This window comes from Bos javanicus, chromosome 23 (assembly GCF_032452875.1).
Source record: "Bos javanicus breed banteng chromosome 23, ARS-OSU_banteng_1.0, whole genome shotgun sequence".
Classification (NCBI taxonomy): Eukaryota; Metazoa; Chordata; class Mammalia; order Artiodactyla; family Bovidae; genus Bos; species Bos javanicus.
The window spans coordinates 8,969,094-8,985,994 of NC_083890.1; the positions used below are offsets into that span (position 1 = coordinate 8,969,094).

At 46.6% G+C, this 16,901-nt stretch overlaps 1 protein-coding gene across 8 annotated transcripts in view; it reads left to right on the forward strand.

Moving 5' to 3' along the window:
* The window catches only part of ANKS1A (ankyrin repeat and sterile alpha motif domain containing 1A), a 170,419-nt gene that overhangs the window by 15,140 nt on the left and 138,378 nt on the right, over positions 1 to 16,901 (forward strand). The window contains exon 1 of one of the 8 annotated variants that reach the window (XM_061399032.1): positions 7,981 to 13,475. The exons of the other annotated variants lie outside the window; for them this stretch is intronic. Coding sequence (XP_061255016.1) covers positions 13,417 to 13,475 — 59 coding nt within the window. The 5' untranslated portion in view covers positions 7,981 to 13,416. Of the gene's footprint in view, positions 1 to 7,980; positions 13,476 to 16,901 lie in introns of those variants that run through there. 8 annotated transcript variants of the gene reach the window in all.

Consider the following 16,901-nt stretch of genomic DNA (forward strand, 5'->3'; position numbering starts at 1 on the left):
GAAGACCCTTCTCCCAACCGTGTATACCTCTAGGGAGTGGGGCACGAGCTCTGCCCTTGAAGAAAGCCGCTAGGAGACGGGTGTAGGGAGGAGAGGGATCAGCCAGGGGCAAAGGTGGAGAAGCTGCAGTGGGAAGACCTGCTTGCTGAGCTGTCCAGGTGGAGTGGGGGCTGCATGTGGAGTCAGTGAAGAGGAGGCTCATCAGGTGGGTGGGCAGCAGCCTGGATGCTGGCTTGATGAACTTTAGACTTGAGACCTGAAAGGACGAGAGACCGAGGAAGTGCGAGTGAGAGAGAATACTTCAAAAAATTGTTTTAGCTCCAGCTGGATTGTGGCTGTACTTTGAGTATTTGTTGATTGAGAAACTGTTATAACAGAGTGACTCTGAAGTTCGTATCATTCTGAAATAAATGTTTTTATAAAGTAGGATAGCTTCTCTGTACCTTTGGGACATCATGATGCGTGCGCGTGAGACGTGTATCCTGCCTGCTGCCCATGCCTGGTGTACAAATGCATTTGCTGACCGTTTATGATAATGTTGCAGCCTGGGGCTAAGAATAAGCTGTGGTTGACCAGGAGCTTTCAGTGTACAAAATGCTTTGACGTCAAACCTCACCGCTAGGGCTGTGTTCCTTCATAGGGGAGAGTGTTCTTCCTTTATTAGCTTCCAAAATCTTTTGAAGTATGATTTACATCCAGTGAATACACGAATATTAAGTGTAAAGAGCAAAGTGTTTTCTTCATGTACACATCTATGTAGTCATCACCAAGATCAAGACATAGACCATTTCCAGCACTCCAGAAGGTTCTCGTGTTCCCGCCCAGCCAAAAATGCCCCTCCTTGAGATAACCACTGTTTTGACCTTTATCACCATAGGTTTTTGCTGGGAATGTGTTTCTTTTTCTCCACCATACACACCCGGGCCCATGAAGTACAGTGAGTTGGGAGCAGGGATACGTCTTCATGTGCCAAACACTGCACTCGACGCATTCCCAGACTTCCCTAAATTCTCCTGTGAAACCGCAGACCTGGGCTTCTGGTGCCTCTGGTATAAGTTCAGCCTCGTGCCTCACTGGCTGCCCGGTGTTTTTCCCATCGCACCACACTCTGTGCCTTCAGCTGGCATTTACTGTAATAACTGCTGTTGTTGTTTAGTCACCAGCTTGTGCCCGACTCTTTGCAACCCCATGCACTGTAGCCTGCCAGGCCCCTCTGTCATTGGAATTTTCCAGACAAGAATATTGGGGTGGGTTGCCATTACTTTCTCCAGGGGATCTTCCTGACCCAGGGATCAAACCCATGTCTCCTGCATTGGCAGGCAGATTTTTTACCCCCAGGGAAGCCCACCATAATAATTATCTCCATCATTAACGAAAAGTCACCTTAGTAGATTTTCCCCAGTAGATTACATGCGTAACTCTCTAGTAGAGGAAGTTGTATTGATTTCAAATCAAAGGACGAGGGAGTTTCTTCATTTGATGAGTACTAGGCCTCGTGTAAGCCAGTGGAGTTAGAGAGAAAGGCAGTCTCCATCCCAGCCTCCTAATCTTCTAAAAAGCGAGACAGGGTGTGATGAGTGCTCTGAAGCAGGGGTGCTGGAGGGTCATGAAGAACCAAGGGACGGGTAGGGGGAGGGGTGCTCCTCCTTGACGTGATGTCTGAGTGGGTGTATTAGAGGGTAGGAGTTGTGCAGGTGAAGAATGGGAAAGTGAGGGCTCATCTAAGCTGGAGAAGTAGAGAGCACCGTGTGTGCAAAGGCTGGAGAAAACTGCCAACGGTCACCCGGTGGAAAGGAGGTGTTGGTAGTGGGAGAGAGGGGCTGGAGTGGCAGGCAGAGGCCAGGCCGTCAGGCCCACAGTCAGGACTTGGATTTCACACAGAAAGTAAAGATGGGTTTACATTTTTGAAAGATCACTTCAGATTTTGGGGAAGTGGCTCAGAGGGTTAGAAATTTACTAGGCGTTTAAAGCTATGCCCTGATGGCTCAGACGGTAAAGAATCCATTTGTAATGTAGGAGACCCGGGTTGGATCCCTAGGTTGGGAAGATCCCCTGGAGGAGGGCATGGAAACCCACCCCAGTATTCTGGCCTGGAGAATTCCATGGACAGAGGAACCTGACGGGCTACAGCCCATGGGGTCACAAAGAGAACGACATGACTGAAAGACTGCTACTACTCACTATAAAGCTTATTAGAACTTGTATGGAAAGGGGCCAGATTGGAAAGACATTCAGGAGGTGCAATGGCTTGGTTGATTTATAAGCAAGAGGTTGAAATTTCTTGTGACTGAATAGGATTTTCACAATGGAAAGTGAGAGTGAGATTTTTGAGAAGAACTGGATGTCCTGAGTCATAACCGAAGTGGAATACTTTTTTCCTTTCAGCAGAAGGGGAATGTTAGCTTTAGAATGGCCCCGTTACTTGTTTCTGTGTGCACAGGCATTTGTAGATGAAGGCTTTGTATTAAAAGTTTTTAAAACTCCGCAGATAAATCAGCCTTTTGGTTTGTTTTAATCACCCTTTGTTGCGGTAGAAGCTAAAGCTCCACGGAGAAGGCCCAAGAACCTTGAACTGAGGGGAAGCTAGTGATACGAAAGGCAGAAAAAGACTTCTTACTCCTTTCAGGCGTGTGTTTACCGAGGTGTGTACAGAAAGCCCCACCATGTGTGCTGCGGAGTGCTGTGTTGATTTGACTTCTTACTCCTTTCACGGCGTGTATTTACCGAGATGTGTACAGAAAGCCCCACCCATGTATGCTGCGGAATGCTGTGTTGGTTTGATTCTGGGGTTTTTTTAAAGGTGCAAGTTAACCACTATCTTTGCTTTGACCTGCGAGGTTCTGAAATAAGCTCCTTCAGTGTGCACAGGATACCAACGAGGATGCTTAGCCCTCAGGGCTATTATCTAGGGCCCAGCCCTTCCTCACTCACAGTCCTGGTCCTTAGCTGTGAGAGTGCATCTTGTGAAGTTCGAGGACCTATGCACAGACCTGGAAACTTCCAGAAGTGGCCAAACACGCTCCTTGGGCTTTGTGATTGGCAGTGTCTGGAGTCCTAACCCTGGGTGGTCACTAAGAAACCCACACCCTTCACACGCAGAGGAAGCTTTTCTCCCCAGTCAGCCAAAATTCAGTCAGCTGTCAGGCCCCAGCTCCACATTTCCTGTTACTGCTGTAATGACCCTTGACAGTTTGGAATGAAGGATGGTGGTATGTGGAATGAAGACCTTCATTCAAGTGAATAGAAGAGAAGTGGCAGTTTGGCTGCAGAGTCATATATAATAAAAAATGCAGGATCTGTTTCTTGCCCCTGGAATCTTTGTGTAGTGCTCTGAGTCACCACAGAGTCTCTGCTCTTCCAGTTTCCAGGTTGTGCCCAGGGCCTGGTAATGCTTTTATAGCAATGCAAGTTCTTGTTCACCCAAGGATGTTCAATTCAGCTTTGATTTGTGAGTAAAAAAGCACGCCGCCTGAGGAACAGTTTCTGAAAGTCAGCCAGGTGTGACCTCACTTCAGTGTCCTGATGAAGTCACACATTTGGGCTAATCTGACACCTTTATTGATGTGCGTGATCAGTATTGTGCTGCATGGTAATTAGGTAAGCTATTCATGTTAAGTGACTATAATTAGCATTAATTTTTACATGGCCAAATCAGATTTTCAGTTTCTTGCTTATTAATTTGTGGTTCCCCAGCATCTGTAATCAGCATCAGTGTCAGTTTTTTCCGGTGGTGCTCGTGTAGTCTGGCGTGCTCTGGTTCCCTGTGTGTAAACACAGAGCCCCTTGGAGGAAGACGGTGGGCCTCAGCCTTATTTTCTCTCGCCAGCCAATCTCAACCTCAGAGCGGCTCCTGTGGTTTCTCCCTGATCGCAGGTGTTCTGGGAGTCTGGGGTCTTCAGGGAGGTGGGGCTCCAGACCCTGAAACTGGGTATTTGCCCAGGGCTAGGGGAGCCCCCTTCACCTCTGAGAGAAGTTGGCAACACATTTTATTAAAGAGTAGGAATTGAAATAACTGAGAATCTCTGACCTGACACATGGTAAGGATTTAATAGACATTTGAACAATTAATACCTAATTCTACTACAAAGTTGATTAGGTTAGAAAGAGGTATACTAGTAAGAATACTTTGATATCTTGGTTAGAGGATCATTGAAAAGAATACATTTTTGGATGGATTGAGAAAGAGATTCGCTCTGAGTAACTTGTTTGACCTGCTTTTGTCACGTAGGGGTAGCTGGTTCCGTTTTTGACGATGAGATGCAGAACCTTATTGTGGTCCTGCTGGCTGGGACTGTATTGCCTATTTTTGTTGTGGTTAACCTGGCCCACTGTTTGTTCCCTAAGGTTAGGTTTCCTTTCCTGTACTCGATGAATGCTGTCAGCTTCTGCAGAAGTGAACTTTGTTCTTTCCTCAATTTCCTGAGTTTCTGCTCTGGGTAGGCCCGGCACTAGGAGCCAGGTACAGAAAGACAATCAGGTGTCTCAACTTTAAATAGTACCTTTTGCATTTACCTGTTTCATTTCATTTGGCCTCAACACCCCTGTAAAATGAGAAGGACTGTTCATATACTAACAGTACAGTAAGTAGCCATAGAGAGAGGAGCTGTCGAAATAGAGGCTGAACTGAGCCTTGGTCTCTGAGCCTCTAGCTATTCACTAGTTAGTTAGGAAAGGCTACATAAAATAGTCTTTGAATCTAAAACTCATCAATCAGGAAGGATGGCATCTTCTCAAAGAAATTTAAATGGACACTTACAAAGTTCGTACAACTGTCTCTGAGACTGTGCTACTTTATGAAAATCTGGTAATTAAAAACATCAGAGTTTAAACAGGATTAATTAAGGACTCATAGTTTGCTCACCAAAAGTATTCTGTCACTTAGTAAATCGCTGTAGTGGGTCCAGAATGATTTAGTCATCACCATTTGATTTATACAGTGTTTTCAGGAAAACACTGTTCAAAATGTATTTAAGTCAGTATGGGAGGTAGTAAGATTTTTCTAAGATTGGGGAGGAAATGGTTATGACAGTTCTGTGACAAAATATTGAGTTGGCCAGGACGGGAAGCAGAGTCCAGGTTATGTGCTGGCCCACTTTCTTGGGCAGCCAGAAGTCTTCCGGGGCCCGTAGTCATTTTAGGTTTATTCTGTGAAAAAGGCCTTTGGGCTTCCTGTGTTATTGACTCTTCCATTTCTGAAGAAAGAAGATTTCCCCATGAGTGAAGTCAGGAGAGCACTGAAATACTGCACCACGGGCCCCAAACAGTGTTGTTGAACACAGGACTTTCCAAGGGCTCTGAGTGTGGGAGCAGGACGGCTTGTAGAGTTGTTTCTCCCTGGGGGTCTTACTGGGGGCTTCTGGAAGCGGCAGGAAGAGGGCAGAGGTGACCTGGTGTGATAGGCCGTGGACCCGAGGCCTCACCAAACTGAGGTTGTAGGTTGTATGATCTTGGGCACGTGGTTTCCTCATTTTTATCAGCTGTTAAATGGAGTGATGTTTTACTCTAGAAGGGAATTTGGGGCTCTCGTGTTGTGTAGTGGGAGACATTCACGAGCTCTTTAGGTGGTGGTGGTTGTTCAGTCGTCCAGTCGTGTCCAACTCTTTGCGACCCCATGGGCTGCAGCATGCCAGGCCTCTCTGTCCCTCAGCATCTCCTGAGGTTTGCCCAAGTTCATGTCCATTGCATCGGTGATGCCGTCTTTAGGTACATTTGTGTAGAAATGACTTCTGGGATCATCAAGGTCTGTCTCACCTACCGTGAAGCCAAGGCCATGTCTGTCTTTCTGCTCACATGTGTCCCCTGCCCTTATGGCAGTGCTGAAGCTTACTAGATACTCAGACACCTGATGACTGACGGGGTCTCCATAGTTAGTGCTGTAGGCAGCGGGGAAAATGCAGACACCCTTCCTATAAGCATAGATCTGGTATTGGTTAGCATCTTGGAACTTCAGGCCTGGGCATGTTTTTTTTGGTTGTTGTTAATAAAGTGCAGTTTGGGTTTTTATATTCCCAAGATTTCCTTCCAGAGGGTTTCCTTTTTATTTCAGCATGATTGATGAGAATGTAATAATGAAGTGAAAGGAAAGGCTGGCTGGTTTTTGCTCTGTGGTGGGCTGACACGTTCCTGAAGCCCTGAGGCTCCAAGCCACTGTTCTGTTCTGGGGTCTGCTCCTTGCTTATGGCAGAGCTAGTTTTTTTTATTCCCATCTTCTCAGAGAAGGTATTGGGTTCCAGGTCAACGCTGTTTTCCTTGCAGCCAGTATACAGCCTTTGAGAGCATCGTGTCTGCTTCTTACCAGTTAACACATTGAGGAAAATCTGCATGTGGAGCTTCACGAAAGGATGAGACCAGCATCTCCGCCACAGTTCACTTTTCAACAGATATTACCGAATGGAGTAAAATGTTAATTAATATGAAAATGCAGTTCCTGTGGATTGAGGTTGCTGCTTCCTCTATGTGCTCAGTGGAGCCTGCTATGGAAGAAAAATCAGACAAAATGCTCTCTATTAAAGCCTCTATTTTAAGAAGAATGATTCAGAGAGGAACACAGGTCCAAGAAATTTTCATCAACAAATAAAAACTGAATTGCCAGGTTTGCCAGATGTCTCATTTTAAAGAAAATTTTCCTCATTTGGTCTCTTGTAAAAGTCTCCCTTCTGACTCTGAAAATATGGTCTGCCCTCAAGTAACTTAAAAATAAAAAAGTTTCAGTGTGTTCCACACATTTCCTCTGTGTAGGGCTTGTAATTCTGCATGGTTCAGCTGGGAATTCACTGCATAAAAATAAAGGCAGTAACCCCCTGATATTATTGGACTGCAGCTTTTGGGAAAACATTTGTAAGTTATCTAGTATACTCCATCTTGGTCTTTGACTCAGTATTTATTAAGCACTTGCTGTAAACAAGCACTGCTCCCTGTCAGGCAGGGGCACCCTCCCTGGTGCCTGCAGCATGCCCGTCCCTCATTAGAGGTGTGCCCCCTGCCCTCCTTCGCCATCGCAGTAACAGGTCAGATGGCTGATAATTACAGTCAGACACGCAGGTCCCTCTCGTGGGTGTCTTTTGGTGGGGGCAGGGCAGCATAAAGCCCTCCTTTATTTGGCCCCAGCGGGCCCTCCAGGGTCCTGTGTGCCGTGGCAGAGGGGGAGCAGGGGGAGATGTGGCGGGGGCGGCACGTACGGGGCCGTGGGCACCTGCTGCCCTGCCAGCCGCCTTCCCGCTGCCCGGCTGCTGGCCACAGCCGCTGGAGACGGAGGACTGGGAGCTGGCAGGGCTGAAAGGCGCTTCCTGTCTGGTTTGTGGAGAGGAGGGTTTCCTTTGAGGCACACTGAGATGTCAGTGATGGTCTTTTTTTGCACCTTTTCAGTTTCGTGACTTCTCTTCACATCCAACCAAGCTCCCTGTCTTCCCCTCCCACCCCCGCACCCCCCGTTTTCCATAGTGTCTACCAGAAATCCCGTAACCACTGTGTAGCTAGTTTCAGCCTGATGTTAGAAAGTCGGTTTTTGTAAGAAATGCAAATGAAGTGGCCTTCTGTCTTGGCTCACTCCTATCTCTTCAACCACCAAATACGATGGTATCTTCTTGTAGGTAAAGATCTTTTTCTGAGTCGAGGGTCTGTCTCCTCCCAGCTTGCTAGAGCCTGGGCCCTTGTGTCCCTGCAGAAGCCACCGCTGACTGCTCTATCCTCCCCCTTCTCCACACCTCAGGAGGCCCCAGGCCCAGATGGGCCCCACCTCCCCACTCCATGGCCGCCCTGCTTAGGGAATTCCAGGTGTTTCTGCTCTGGCCAGGCTCACAGCAGCTCATGAGGGGGCAGCTGTGGGTGGGCGCTGATAAGCAGCTTCCAGAACTCCCAGACGGGACAGTCCCAGGGGAGAGGAAGAGGCTGTCTTCTTGCTGTCAACTCCCTCCCCCAGCATAGTTCCCCGCCCCCCCGCCCCCCCACCACCCCCCCCCCCCCCCACCACCCCCCCCGCCCCCGCCCCACAACCTGCCTTGGTTTTGCTGCCTCAGGCTCACACCAGAAAGGTTTTTCCTGTTTTTCATTCCACCCTCTGCCCTGTCCCTAGAACCTGCCCCACTTGTTCCTTCCAGAGGCTGAGTTTAGCCATCCTTGAAATCAGAGCCTTGAGTTTGTGGGTGTGGGAACACCTTCTGGTTGAGAGTCAAAGGGTATTGAATTCTGTGCCTGTGTGGGCCAGGTTTGGTGATACCATTTGAAGGCAGGAGGGACTTGGGGGAAGCAGGGTGCACGGTGCTTAGGAACATAGATTTTGGAGCCAGTTGGGCCAAGTCCAAATGCCAGCTTTCACCTTAGCAGTGTGTGCTTAGTCGCTCAATCATGTCTGACTCTTTGCGACTCTTTGGACTCTAGCCTACCAGGCTCCTCTGTCCATGGGATTCTCCAGGCAGAATACTGGAGTGGGTTGCCATGCCCTCCTCCAGGGGACCTTCCCGACCCAGGGATTGAACTCACATCTCCTGTGTCTACTGCACTGCGGGCGGATTCTTTACTTGCTGGGCCATAATTTATTTAAACTCTCTGTGCCTCCATGTTCTTAATTCCAAAATGGGAATAATAACAATAGTACCTCATAGCTCAGGGACCTTTGTGAGGATAACTTGTTTCACACAGCACCCGGCACATGGTACTGCTTATGAAACAAGAGCTTTGTGTCTGTCGTACCAGACGGAGCTGCGGGGCTGATAACAAGTTCCTCCTTAGTGCACCTCTGTGCTTCTGTGTGGGAACCACAGTGAGGAGAAGAGCGACAAAGGTAGCTCTGGGTAAGTTTTACAAAAAGCTGTCACATTATTAGCTCATCGTCTCAAGGTCTCCTTAAAGTGGGCCACTAAATCTGTTGACTGAATTTTATAGTGTCATTAAAAGTATTCTGTTGCCTTCGAATCTGTTGAAGGAAAAAGTTGACTGCAAGCATGAAAAAGCACCTTTTTTTTTTTTTTTTAATAGAACAGAGTATAACATTGAATGTGAACTGGACAAGTTACTGTTACATTTTGAACTTTATATGCTCCTTAAAAACCTTAATCATGAATGAGTATCAGTTATGATTAGTGAACTAAAATGTTCCCGGTTCTTTATGGGGAAAGTTGGAACCCTCTTGGGAGGGTTCCCCCAGGAAACTGCTCTTTCTAAGAGAAAACTCAATATGGCTTGGAGCACCTTGGTAGGATCATGGTTTGTCCTTGGGCCCAGACTCACTGATGTGTGTTTGAAGCTTTGCAGGCCGGCTTATTCCTCTTTCCTCATTGCTCACCACTGTTCGCTTTGCACGGGAAGCTTCAGAAGTACTTAATTTAACAAGTATGAAGTGCCCATTCGCAACTCCCTGGAGCCTGGGCCCTGCTCTAACTTGCATCTGGAGCTACACCACACACCTCCGCACCTACAGAACTTGCCAGGCTCTGACATTGGACAGCCCCTGGCCTCATCTTAGAAGAGGCAGGCTGTGGTGGGAAAGCGCCTGGGCTCTGGGTGCAGGCGCAGGGGGTTCAGATCCCAGCTCTTCCACGTGCCAGTGGTATGTCTTTGGGGAAGTTTCTCAGCCTCTCTGTTTCACCTTTAAAATGACAATAGTAGCTGTCTTGCAGTTTTGTTCTGAGAATTATGGGAGATAATCCCCTAGTGCACTTAGCATGTTCTCGTAGGCTTCTCGTTGGTGCTCGGGGGCTCCAGGGCGCACGGGCTTCAGTAGTTGTGGCGCATGGCTTAACTGGCCTGAGACATGCGGGCTCTTAGTTCCTGGACCAGGCAATCAAACCCATGCCCCCTGCATTGGCAGGTGAATTCTTAACCACTGGACCACGAGCAAAGTCCCTGCTGTTGATTTTTTTGATAAATGGGTCTACTTGCCTGTTTTGTCATGAGCCGAGAGTTTCAAATGTTTCCCTTTCCCCTGACTAGGACAGTTTTTATAAATGCACTATCATTTAGAGATGAAAAAAGACATTCTTTAAGTCTCCTTGTGCCAGGCACTGCAGTTGGCTCTTTAGATATGTTCTGGCTGAATTCACCCTCAGCTCCGAGTTGGGTGGCAAACAGACCCATTTAAGAATTGTGTAAGGTGTTCAGAGTCATTCAGCGCAGTAGATGTCAGCGCGGGGCTCTAAGCCTGGCCTGCCTGGCTTCGTGGCACCTACTGTTTTTGTCCTGTGTTCACGGCCTTGCTGGGGACTTGTTGGCTGGTTTCCTGCCCACGTCTACCGTCCCAGGGCCATACTGCATTGTTTTCTGGGGAGTAGTACAATTAGGCCTCAAAAGTGGTCATTAAAGGGGTTGATTCTTTCTGTTGGGAAGATGCTGCATTGGATGTGATCTCATATTGTGCAACTATATGTAATATTTTAATGGCACAAAACAATAAGACTGTCATGCAGGCAGATAAGGATTAGGGACAAAAACAAGCTTGGAAACACTGGGGAGGAGAGAGCAGGGAAACATCTGTTTTTATAGTTTTATTTCTGAGTTTGTCCTAAAGTTAAAAATAGAACTAGTCATGACCTCTAGGCCACCTGGATCTGTGATTGATACAAAAAACTTAACACAGCATATCTAAAGGATACTCTATGTAGAGACTATCAAAACTGTTTGTCAAAGAATAGGTTCCACCTCTCTTATAAATATGGCTTTTTAAACAATAAGACACAGGTGGGCTTGGAAACTAAGTTTTATTGGGACTAGAACTAGCCTTGTAGTAAGAAAAGCTAGTGAATCAAAATAATAAAACATCTGCTTTTCACTCTGAGAATCATTAGAGTGTACAACCTTTTGTAACGTCATCACATTTAACTGTTCTTTTTGTGTATTTTAAAAAAACAGCCAGCCAAGGATTGGCATGTTCTCATATGATTAATTATCACCCACCCGCTGAGCTGCTTCCAGTGCAACTGGCCTGGCGCACTTGCGTGGCCCCACAGGAGCCTCCTCTTCTGGTTTGTCATCAGCACCTCACCCAAGCTGAGGATTCAGAGGAGTTTCCAAACCTAGCTGCCGATGAAAGCCTTGGCTTCAAAAATATCACAGGCTCCTTCCAGCTCTGAAATTCTATAAAAACTGTGAAGAAACAGAAGAAGGGAGAGAGACTCTTTCAGAAATGCTAACATTAAAAAAAAAATGTTACTAAAAATTTTTTTCTAATGTAGGCACCAGTTTGATGACTTATATTCAAAGAAAGTATAACTTGAAGCTTTCTGATCAGAAGATGGTGTAGGTAATGACTTCTTTATTGAAACAGCAGATGTTTGGAGTTCACAGTAACCTGAGCCACAAAGAACTGAAGTTCTTTTTGGCAGTGGGTCTGTCCGGTCAAACTTGCGGACTCAGTGTTGTTAACAGCTGGTGGCTAGCGGAGACTTTATTTTGTTAAACAAATGTTAAGAACATTAGAGCTTTTGGGGGAGACTCTAAATAAATTGATACCCCCTTGGGTTATTATATGCAGATAATCCAGAGCATGTTCCGCACTCTGTTTCCTGTGTGGATTGTTCCCCCTTGTCAGTGATGGAACAGCCATCTTTTTTTGGCAAGTGGGAACGTTGTTCCCTGTCCTTGGATTGAACTTGTGCCCCCCTGCACTGAAAGTGTGGATTCCTAACCGCTGGGCTGCCAGGAAAGTCCCAGGACATCCTGACTGACATTTTTTTAGACTGAGATGGAACAGAGAAAGTAGAGGGCAATATCAGCTAAAATTTCGCATGAACTTACTATATTCTAAATGCTGTGCTAATGCTTTACATTGAATCCTCACAAAGCCATGTGAACAGATATTGTTATCCCCATTTTACAGATGAAAAAACTGACATACAGAGAGACTATAACATGACCAAGGTTAGAGAGCTGGTTGGTGGACGAGTCAGGATTTGGTGTGCTTCCAGAGCCCGCATTCCTAACCACCGCACTATACCTGTCAGGGCTGACGGTGTCATGAGACATGTAGACATTTGGTCAGCCTGTGAATTCAAGCTGTTTTTTTCACACATTATTTTGGCCACAAACATTGCCTTCCCACCTTGATCAGCACTCCTAGCTTTGTGTTTCAGCGTATCGCGTGGATCAAATCTGTCCTGGCAAGATTTCCTTCACATCCTTGCAAGACTCTGCCTAGGCTCCCTGGGAACCCTGGGCTTCTTCCTGATAGAAGGTGATGAGGCCAAGCACGTGCAGAGATGGGGAGCACAGAGCCCTGAGCCTCCAGGGTTTCCACACCCAGGACCAAGGGGAGGAGCCAGAGAAGCCAGCAAGAGCTGAAGGAAAGTTTGGAAAGCCTGATATGATGATCAAGGGAACAGAAAATGTAAGGGAGAGTTTGATCAACTGTCGAGTGTTTCAGAGATCACAGAAAATGAAAACAGAAATTGGATTTGGGGACTGTGGGCGTTGCTGCTCCATTAAGGAGGTGAAAAGCTGATGGCTGCCTTGAGCAGCTGTGCAGTGAATGAGTCGGGAATCTGTAGTGAGGCAGGTGGGTGTAGATCACTGACTTTTCAGAGTTTGGCAAGGCCAGGAAGAGCTGAAATCGGATGGCTTTGGGAGAAATGGGACCCACTGAAGCCTTTTTCTTGTGTTCTGACTGTATCTGAAGGCCGTGGAAGAACCTGATAGAAAGGAAGCAACCAAAGATACTGGCGTGATGTTAACAGCACAGGTTGAATGCTGCCTGTGTCCAGGTACTGGGGGAAGCACAGTTCTTGTTACGTCTTATTCACACAGCAACCCTGACAGATAGAGTCAGTTCCTCTTCTGTAGATGAGGAAATAAGAGTTTAAGCCACTTGGCCAAGCTCAGACAGCTGCTAAGCTACATACTTTTAAACTGTCAAGCTACATCGTGGGTACAATGGAGTGAACAGATTATAGGGGAGACAAAGTCTGAGGAGAGGTGCCTTTCTTCCTCTGAGACCTTAGGAAAGGATTCTTGAATTCACATGGGGAGGAAGATGGATCAGCTCTTTGACCCTATTTAAGTGCCTGTGTTGTGCCCAGTGTCGGACTCCATACCGCTCCTTACAACTCCGTCAGGCTCTTTGAAGGATGCTGTTTGTTTGTCTTTGAATTTGTGTGTGTTTAAACTTTTTTTTTTTTTTTTAACTCCTAAGTTCCTTTGCAGAGGCAGGGGCTTCTTCTGGAGGAAATGTTTTAAAAAGGCAACTCAGTGGACAGTGAATGCACTGGGAATGTTGGCCCAGCCCCACAGCCTCCAAGGATCTGTTTGTACTTGGCATTGAACGGAGGGGGTTTTGGTGTGTATATTTTTCTTTTCTCCTATATTTATGGTTGTTAATATGAACCATTCAGCCAGGTCTATAAAGTCTGATAGAAGCTGGTCGGGTTTAGTTTTTAGATACGCTTTTCTCCCACTTTCCTTTCCTCAAGCTTCAGGTTCCTGTTCTTGTTTATGGTCCCGGAGACCTGTGCTCCCAGTCCTCTCTGCAGTCCTCAAAGAAGCGTTTTAAGGTTTGTACACATTTTGTACTCCAAAAAGCTTCTACAGTGGTGAGCAGAGTTACCTTCCAAAAAAACTTCAAGTGCAGTTTCCTATTTTTCTCAGCCTTTAACCCTTTCTAAAAGGAGATAACCTTTGGGGATAATTTGTTAAGTTTCGTGTTTCTCTGCAGCACTGCTGTTTCTGTATGTGGTTTGGCAGCCATTGGCACTGTCTGTGACTTTTGAATTTCCAAATGGGTGGTTCCTGCCATTTCAAGAAAATCTGTCTAAAATGATGAAGGAGGTGAGGAGGCAAAATGTTTAGAGAGACAAAAGCATATGAATCTGTTAGTACATTTATTAATATTATTTGATCTTAGAAGTCTTAATTGCCTCTACTATCATTTTTATTTTTTCTACCCAATTATATATTTTGCCTTTTTGTTGCTGAAGACATTTTTTAAATTGGCAACTCAGTAGTTCCTATATTACGTTTATTTCTTTTGGACTTTCAGGTGTCCTCATGTTTTTCTCTTAGATGTATTTGCAAGGAAACTTAACTCTTTGGCTCTTTCTGGTGTATATATTTGTCTCTCTCTTTTTTTTTGGGAAGGTGGAGTCTGTATTAGCAATAGTTTCACCTTATCCTTTTCTTTTTCTCAGAAGCCTTGACTATCTTAGCAGACTCTTGATTTCTTTCCTGTCTTCTGTAAATGATTATTTTTTAATAGAACCCATTTGTTTGAGGCCTTTCACAAACCCTCTTTTAGTACATTTTTCTCCGTCTAGTTTCTGCTCACAGAATGGCTTCCCTGAAGTCCTGTATGACAAATGACTTTGAGGGTGCCAAGAAAGAGGCTTGTTTGCCTCTGGCTGCGACCGGATAATGAGCGTGTAATTGGGCCTTGGGGCAAAAGCCTTCACACGCTCCGTGACAGAAGGGTAAGCTGGTGGGCCCACGGGTGACTGAGTAGGAACCTTACAGCCTTTCAAGAGAAACACTAATAGCTGAGAAACCAGGAAGGAGGCTTAAGTGACAGACAGGGAGAAAGATCCTTCTTGCAAAGAGTTGAAGAATCTTATTCAGGGTTACTTTCATCAGTAGAATTCTGGGGAGCAGTATCTGGGGTTTGGGCAACTGAGGGAAAAGTAATTTCAACTTGAAACTGGGTGGGTAGGAGTGCTGTCTGAGATTCAGACCAAATTGGGTTTCTTTAGAGCAGTGATTACCAGCCACGGGCCATCCTCCTGGCTCCCTCGTGTCGGCAAGTCTTGTCACAGCCTGACGGGGGTCGTGCTGCCAGCCTCAGCCCAGAGAGGCTGTAAACCTCATCCAGGGCATGAGACGGCCACCCCAAGCCTGGGATCGTCTGGCCCCAGATGTCAGTAGTGCTGTGAGAGGCCCTGCTTTAGGGAGAACCTTGTGGGATTTTCACCAGAAGTGGATTAGAATTAGAAAGTGAAACTAGAGGAGGCTGTGAGAAGGTACAGATCTGCAGGTTCTGCATCTGTTGATTCAACCAACCACAATATTGAAATATTTGAACTGGAAATATTTGGGAGAAGAAATTCCAGAATGGTCTTAAAAAGCAAAACAGGAATTTGCTGCACTCCAGCAACTATTCACATAGTATTTACATTGTATTTACAATTATTTTCATAGCATTTACATTGTATTAGGTATTATAAGTGGAGAAGGCAATGACACCCCACTCCAGTACTTTTGCCTGGAAAATTCCATGGACAGAGGAGCCTGGTAGGCTGCAGTCCATGGGGTCACTCACTTTCACTTTTCACTTTCATGCGTTGGAGAAGAAAATGGCAACCCACTCCAGTGTTCTTGCCTGGAGAATACCAGGGATGGAGAAGCCTGGTGGGCTGCCGTCTGTGGGGTCGCACAGAGTCGGACACGACTGAAGTGACTTAGCAGTAGCAGCAGCAGCAGCAGGTATTATAAGTAATCTAGAGATGATTTAAGTCTATAGGAGGATTTCCTTAGGCTGTGTAAGCACATCACCATTTTATAAAGGACTTGAGCATCCATGGATTTTGCTATCCAGGGGTCCTGGAACCAGTCCCTTGTGGATACTGGCAGATAATTTTATTAACATGCCCTCCCACTCCAGTACTCTTGCCTGGAAAATCCCATGGACGGAGGAGCCTGGTAGGCTGCGGTCCATGGGGTCGCGAAAAGTTGGACATGACTGAGCGACTTCACTTTCACTTTTCACTTTCATGCATTGGAGAAAGAAATGGCAACCCACTCCAGTGTTCTTGCCTGGAGAATCCCAGGGACGGGGGAGCCTGGTGGGCTGCCGTCTATGGGGTCGCTCAGAGTCGGACACGACTGAAGTGACTTAGTAGCAGCAGCAGCCCTAGACTAACGTGAAGAAGTAAGCTAAGGTTGTGTTTATGTAGTTTATATAGTGTATATGTGTGTGTGTGTGTATATATACTGATGATCACGCACGTCAGTAAAGAAGCTTTGACATTCCCAGTCACTGGTGTGCTACCCTGCAGGGGACACAGGTGAGGGAGTCTCTGGCTTTCTGGGGCAAATCCTTCTTCCTTAGGTGCTGGCAGCATCGGAAACTTACCTGTGGTACTTGGGAAATTTCTTTGAGCACTACCCATGGCCTCCCTTGACCAGCCATGCCTTTCAGTAAAAAGAATCTGCCTACAATGCAAGAGACCTAGGTTCGATGCCTGGATTGGGAAGATCCCCTGGAGAAGGGAATGGCTACCCACTCCAGTATTCTTGCTTGGAGAGTTCCACAGACAGATGAGCTTGGTGGGCTGCAGTGCATGGGGTCGCAAAGAATTGGACACAACTGAGCAACTAACAATCTGGGAGAAAGACAATGAGAACCTTCTAGAGCCCTCTGAAAACATGATATTCCCAGCCTCTTGGAGTCATTTCTCTGGGAGCCAATAATACTTGAGAGAAATGATCTCTGTCTCTGGATGTGCTGAGTAGGGGGATGGAGGGGTGTTGATGAATTCGAAGACCCTTTCGCTAAGGAAACATCATCATTTTGTTCATAGTTTCCAAAATGGAACCTTCTGAATTGTTCTGTGACCCCTTCTAATTTGCGTCATGTCACTTAACTTGAATTCCTTAAAGTAGATGTTGCTCACTGTGGAGTCCTGGACCCCAGAGATGGAGACGTTGAGGTGCAGTGTGCAGAGGCAGGCAGAGCGCGTCCCATCTCGGCACTCAGGGTGAACTCTGTGCTGAAGCGCTGCTCTGGTGAATATCGGGTGGTGGTTTAAAGACACTCAGGCTCCCTCGCCACCTCTTTACCCAGGTGCCCCCAGCCTCGCAGGACAATACGTCCCTCTTAAGGTCCTGCGAGGCACCAGAACTGGTCCCTGCTCAGGGCTCAGCCTTGTTGCCTGTCCTCAGTCACGTGGCGTGAGCTCAAGTGCAGCTCTGAGGGCGCACTGGGGGCAGAG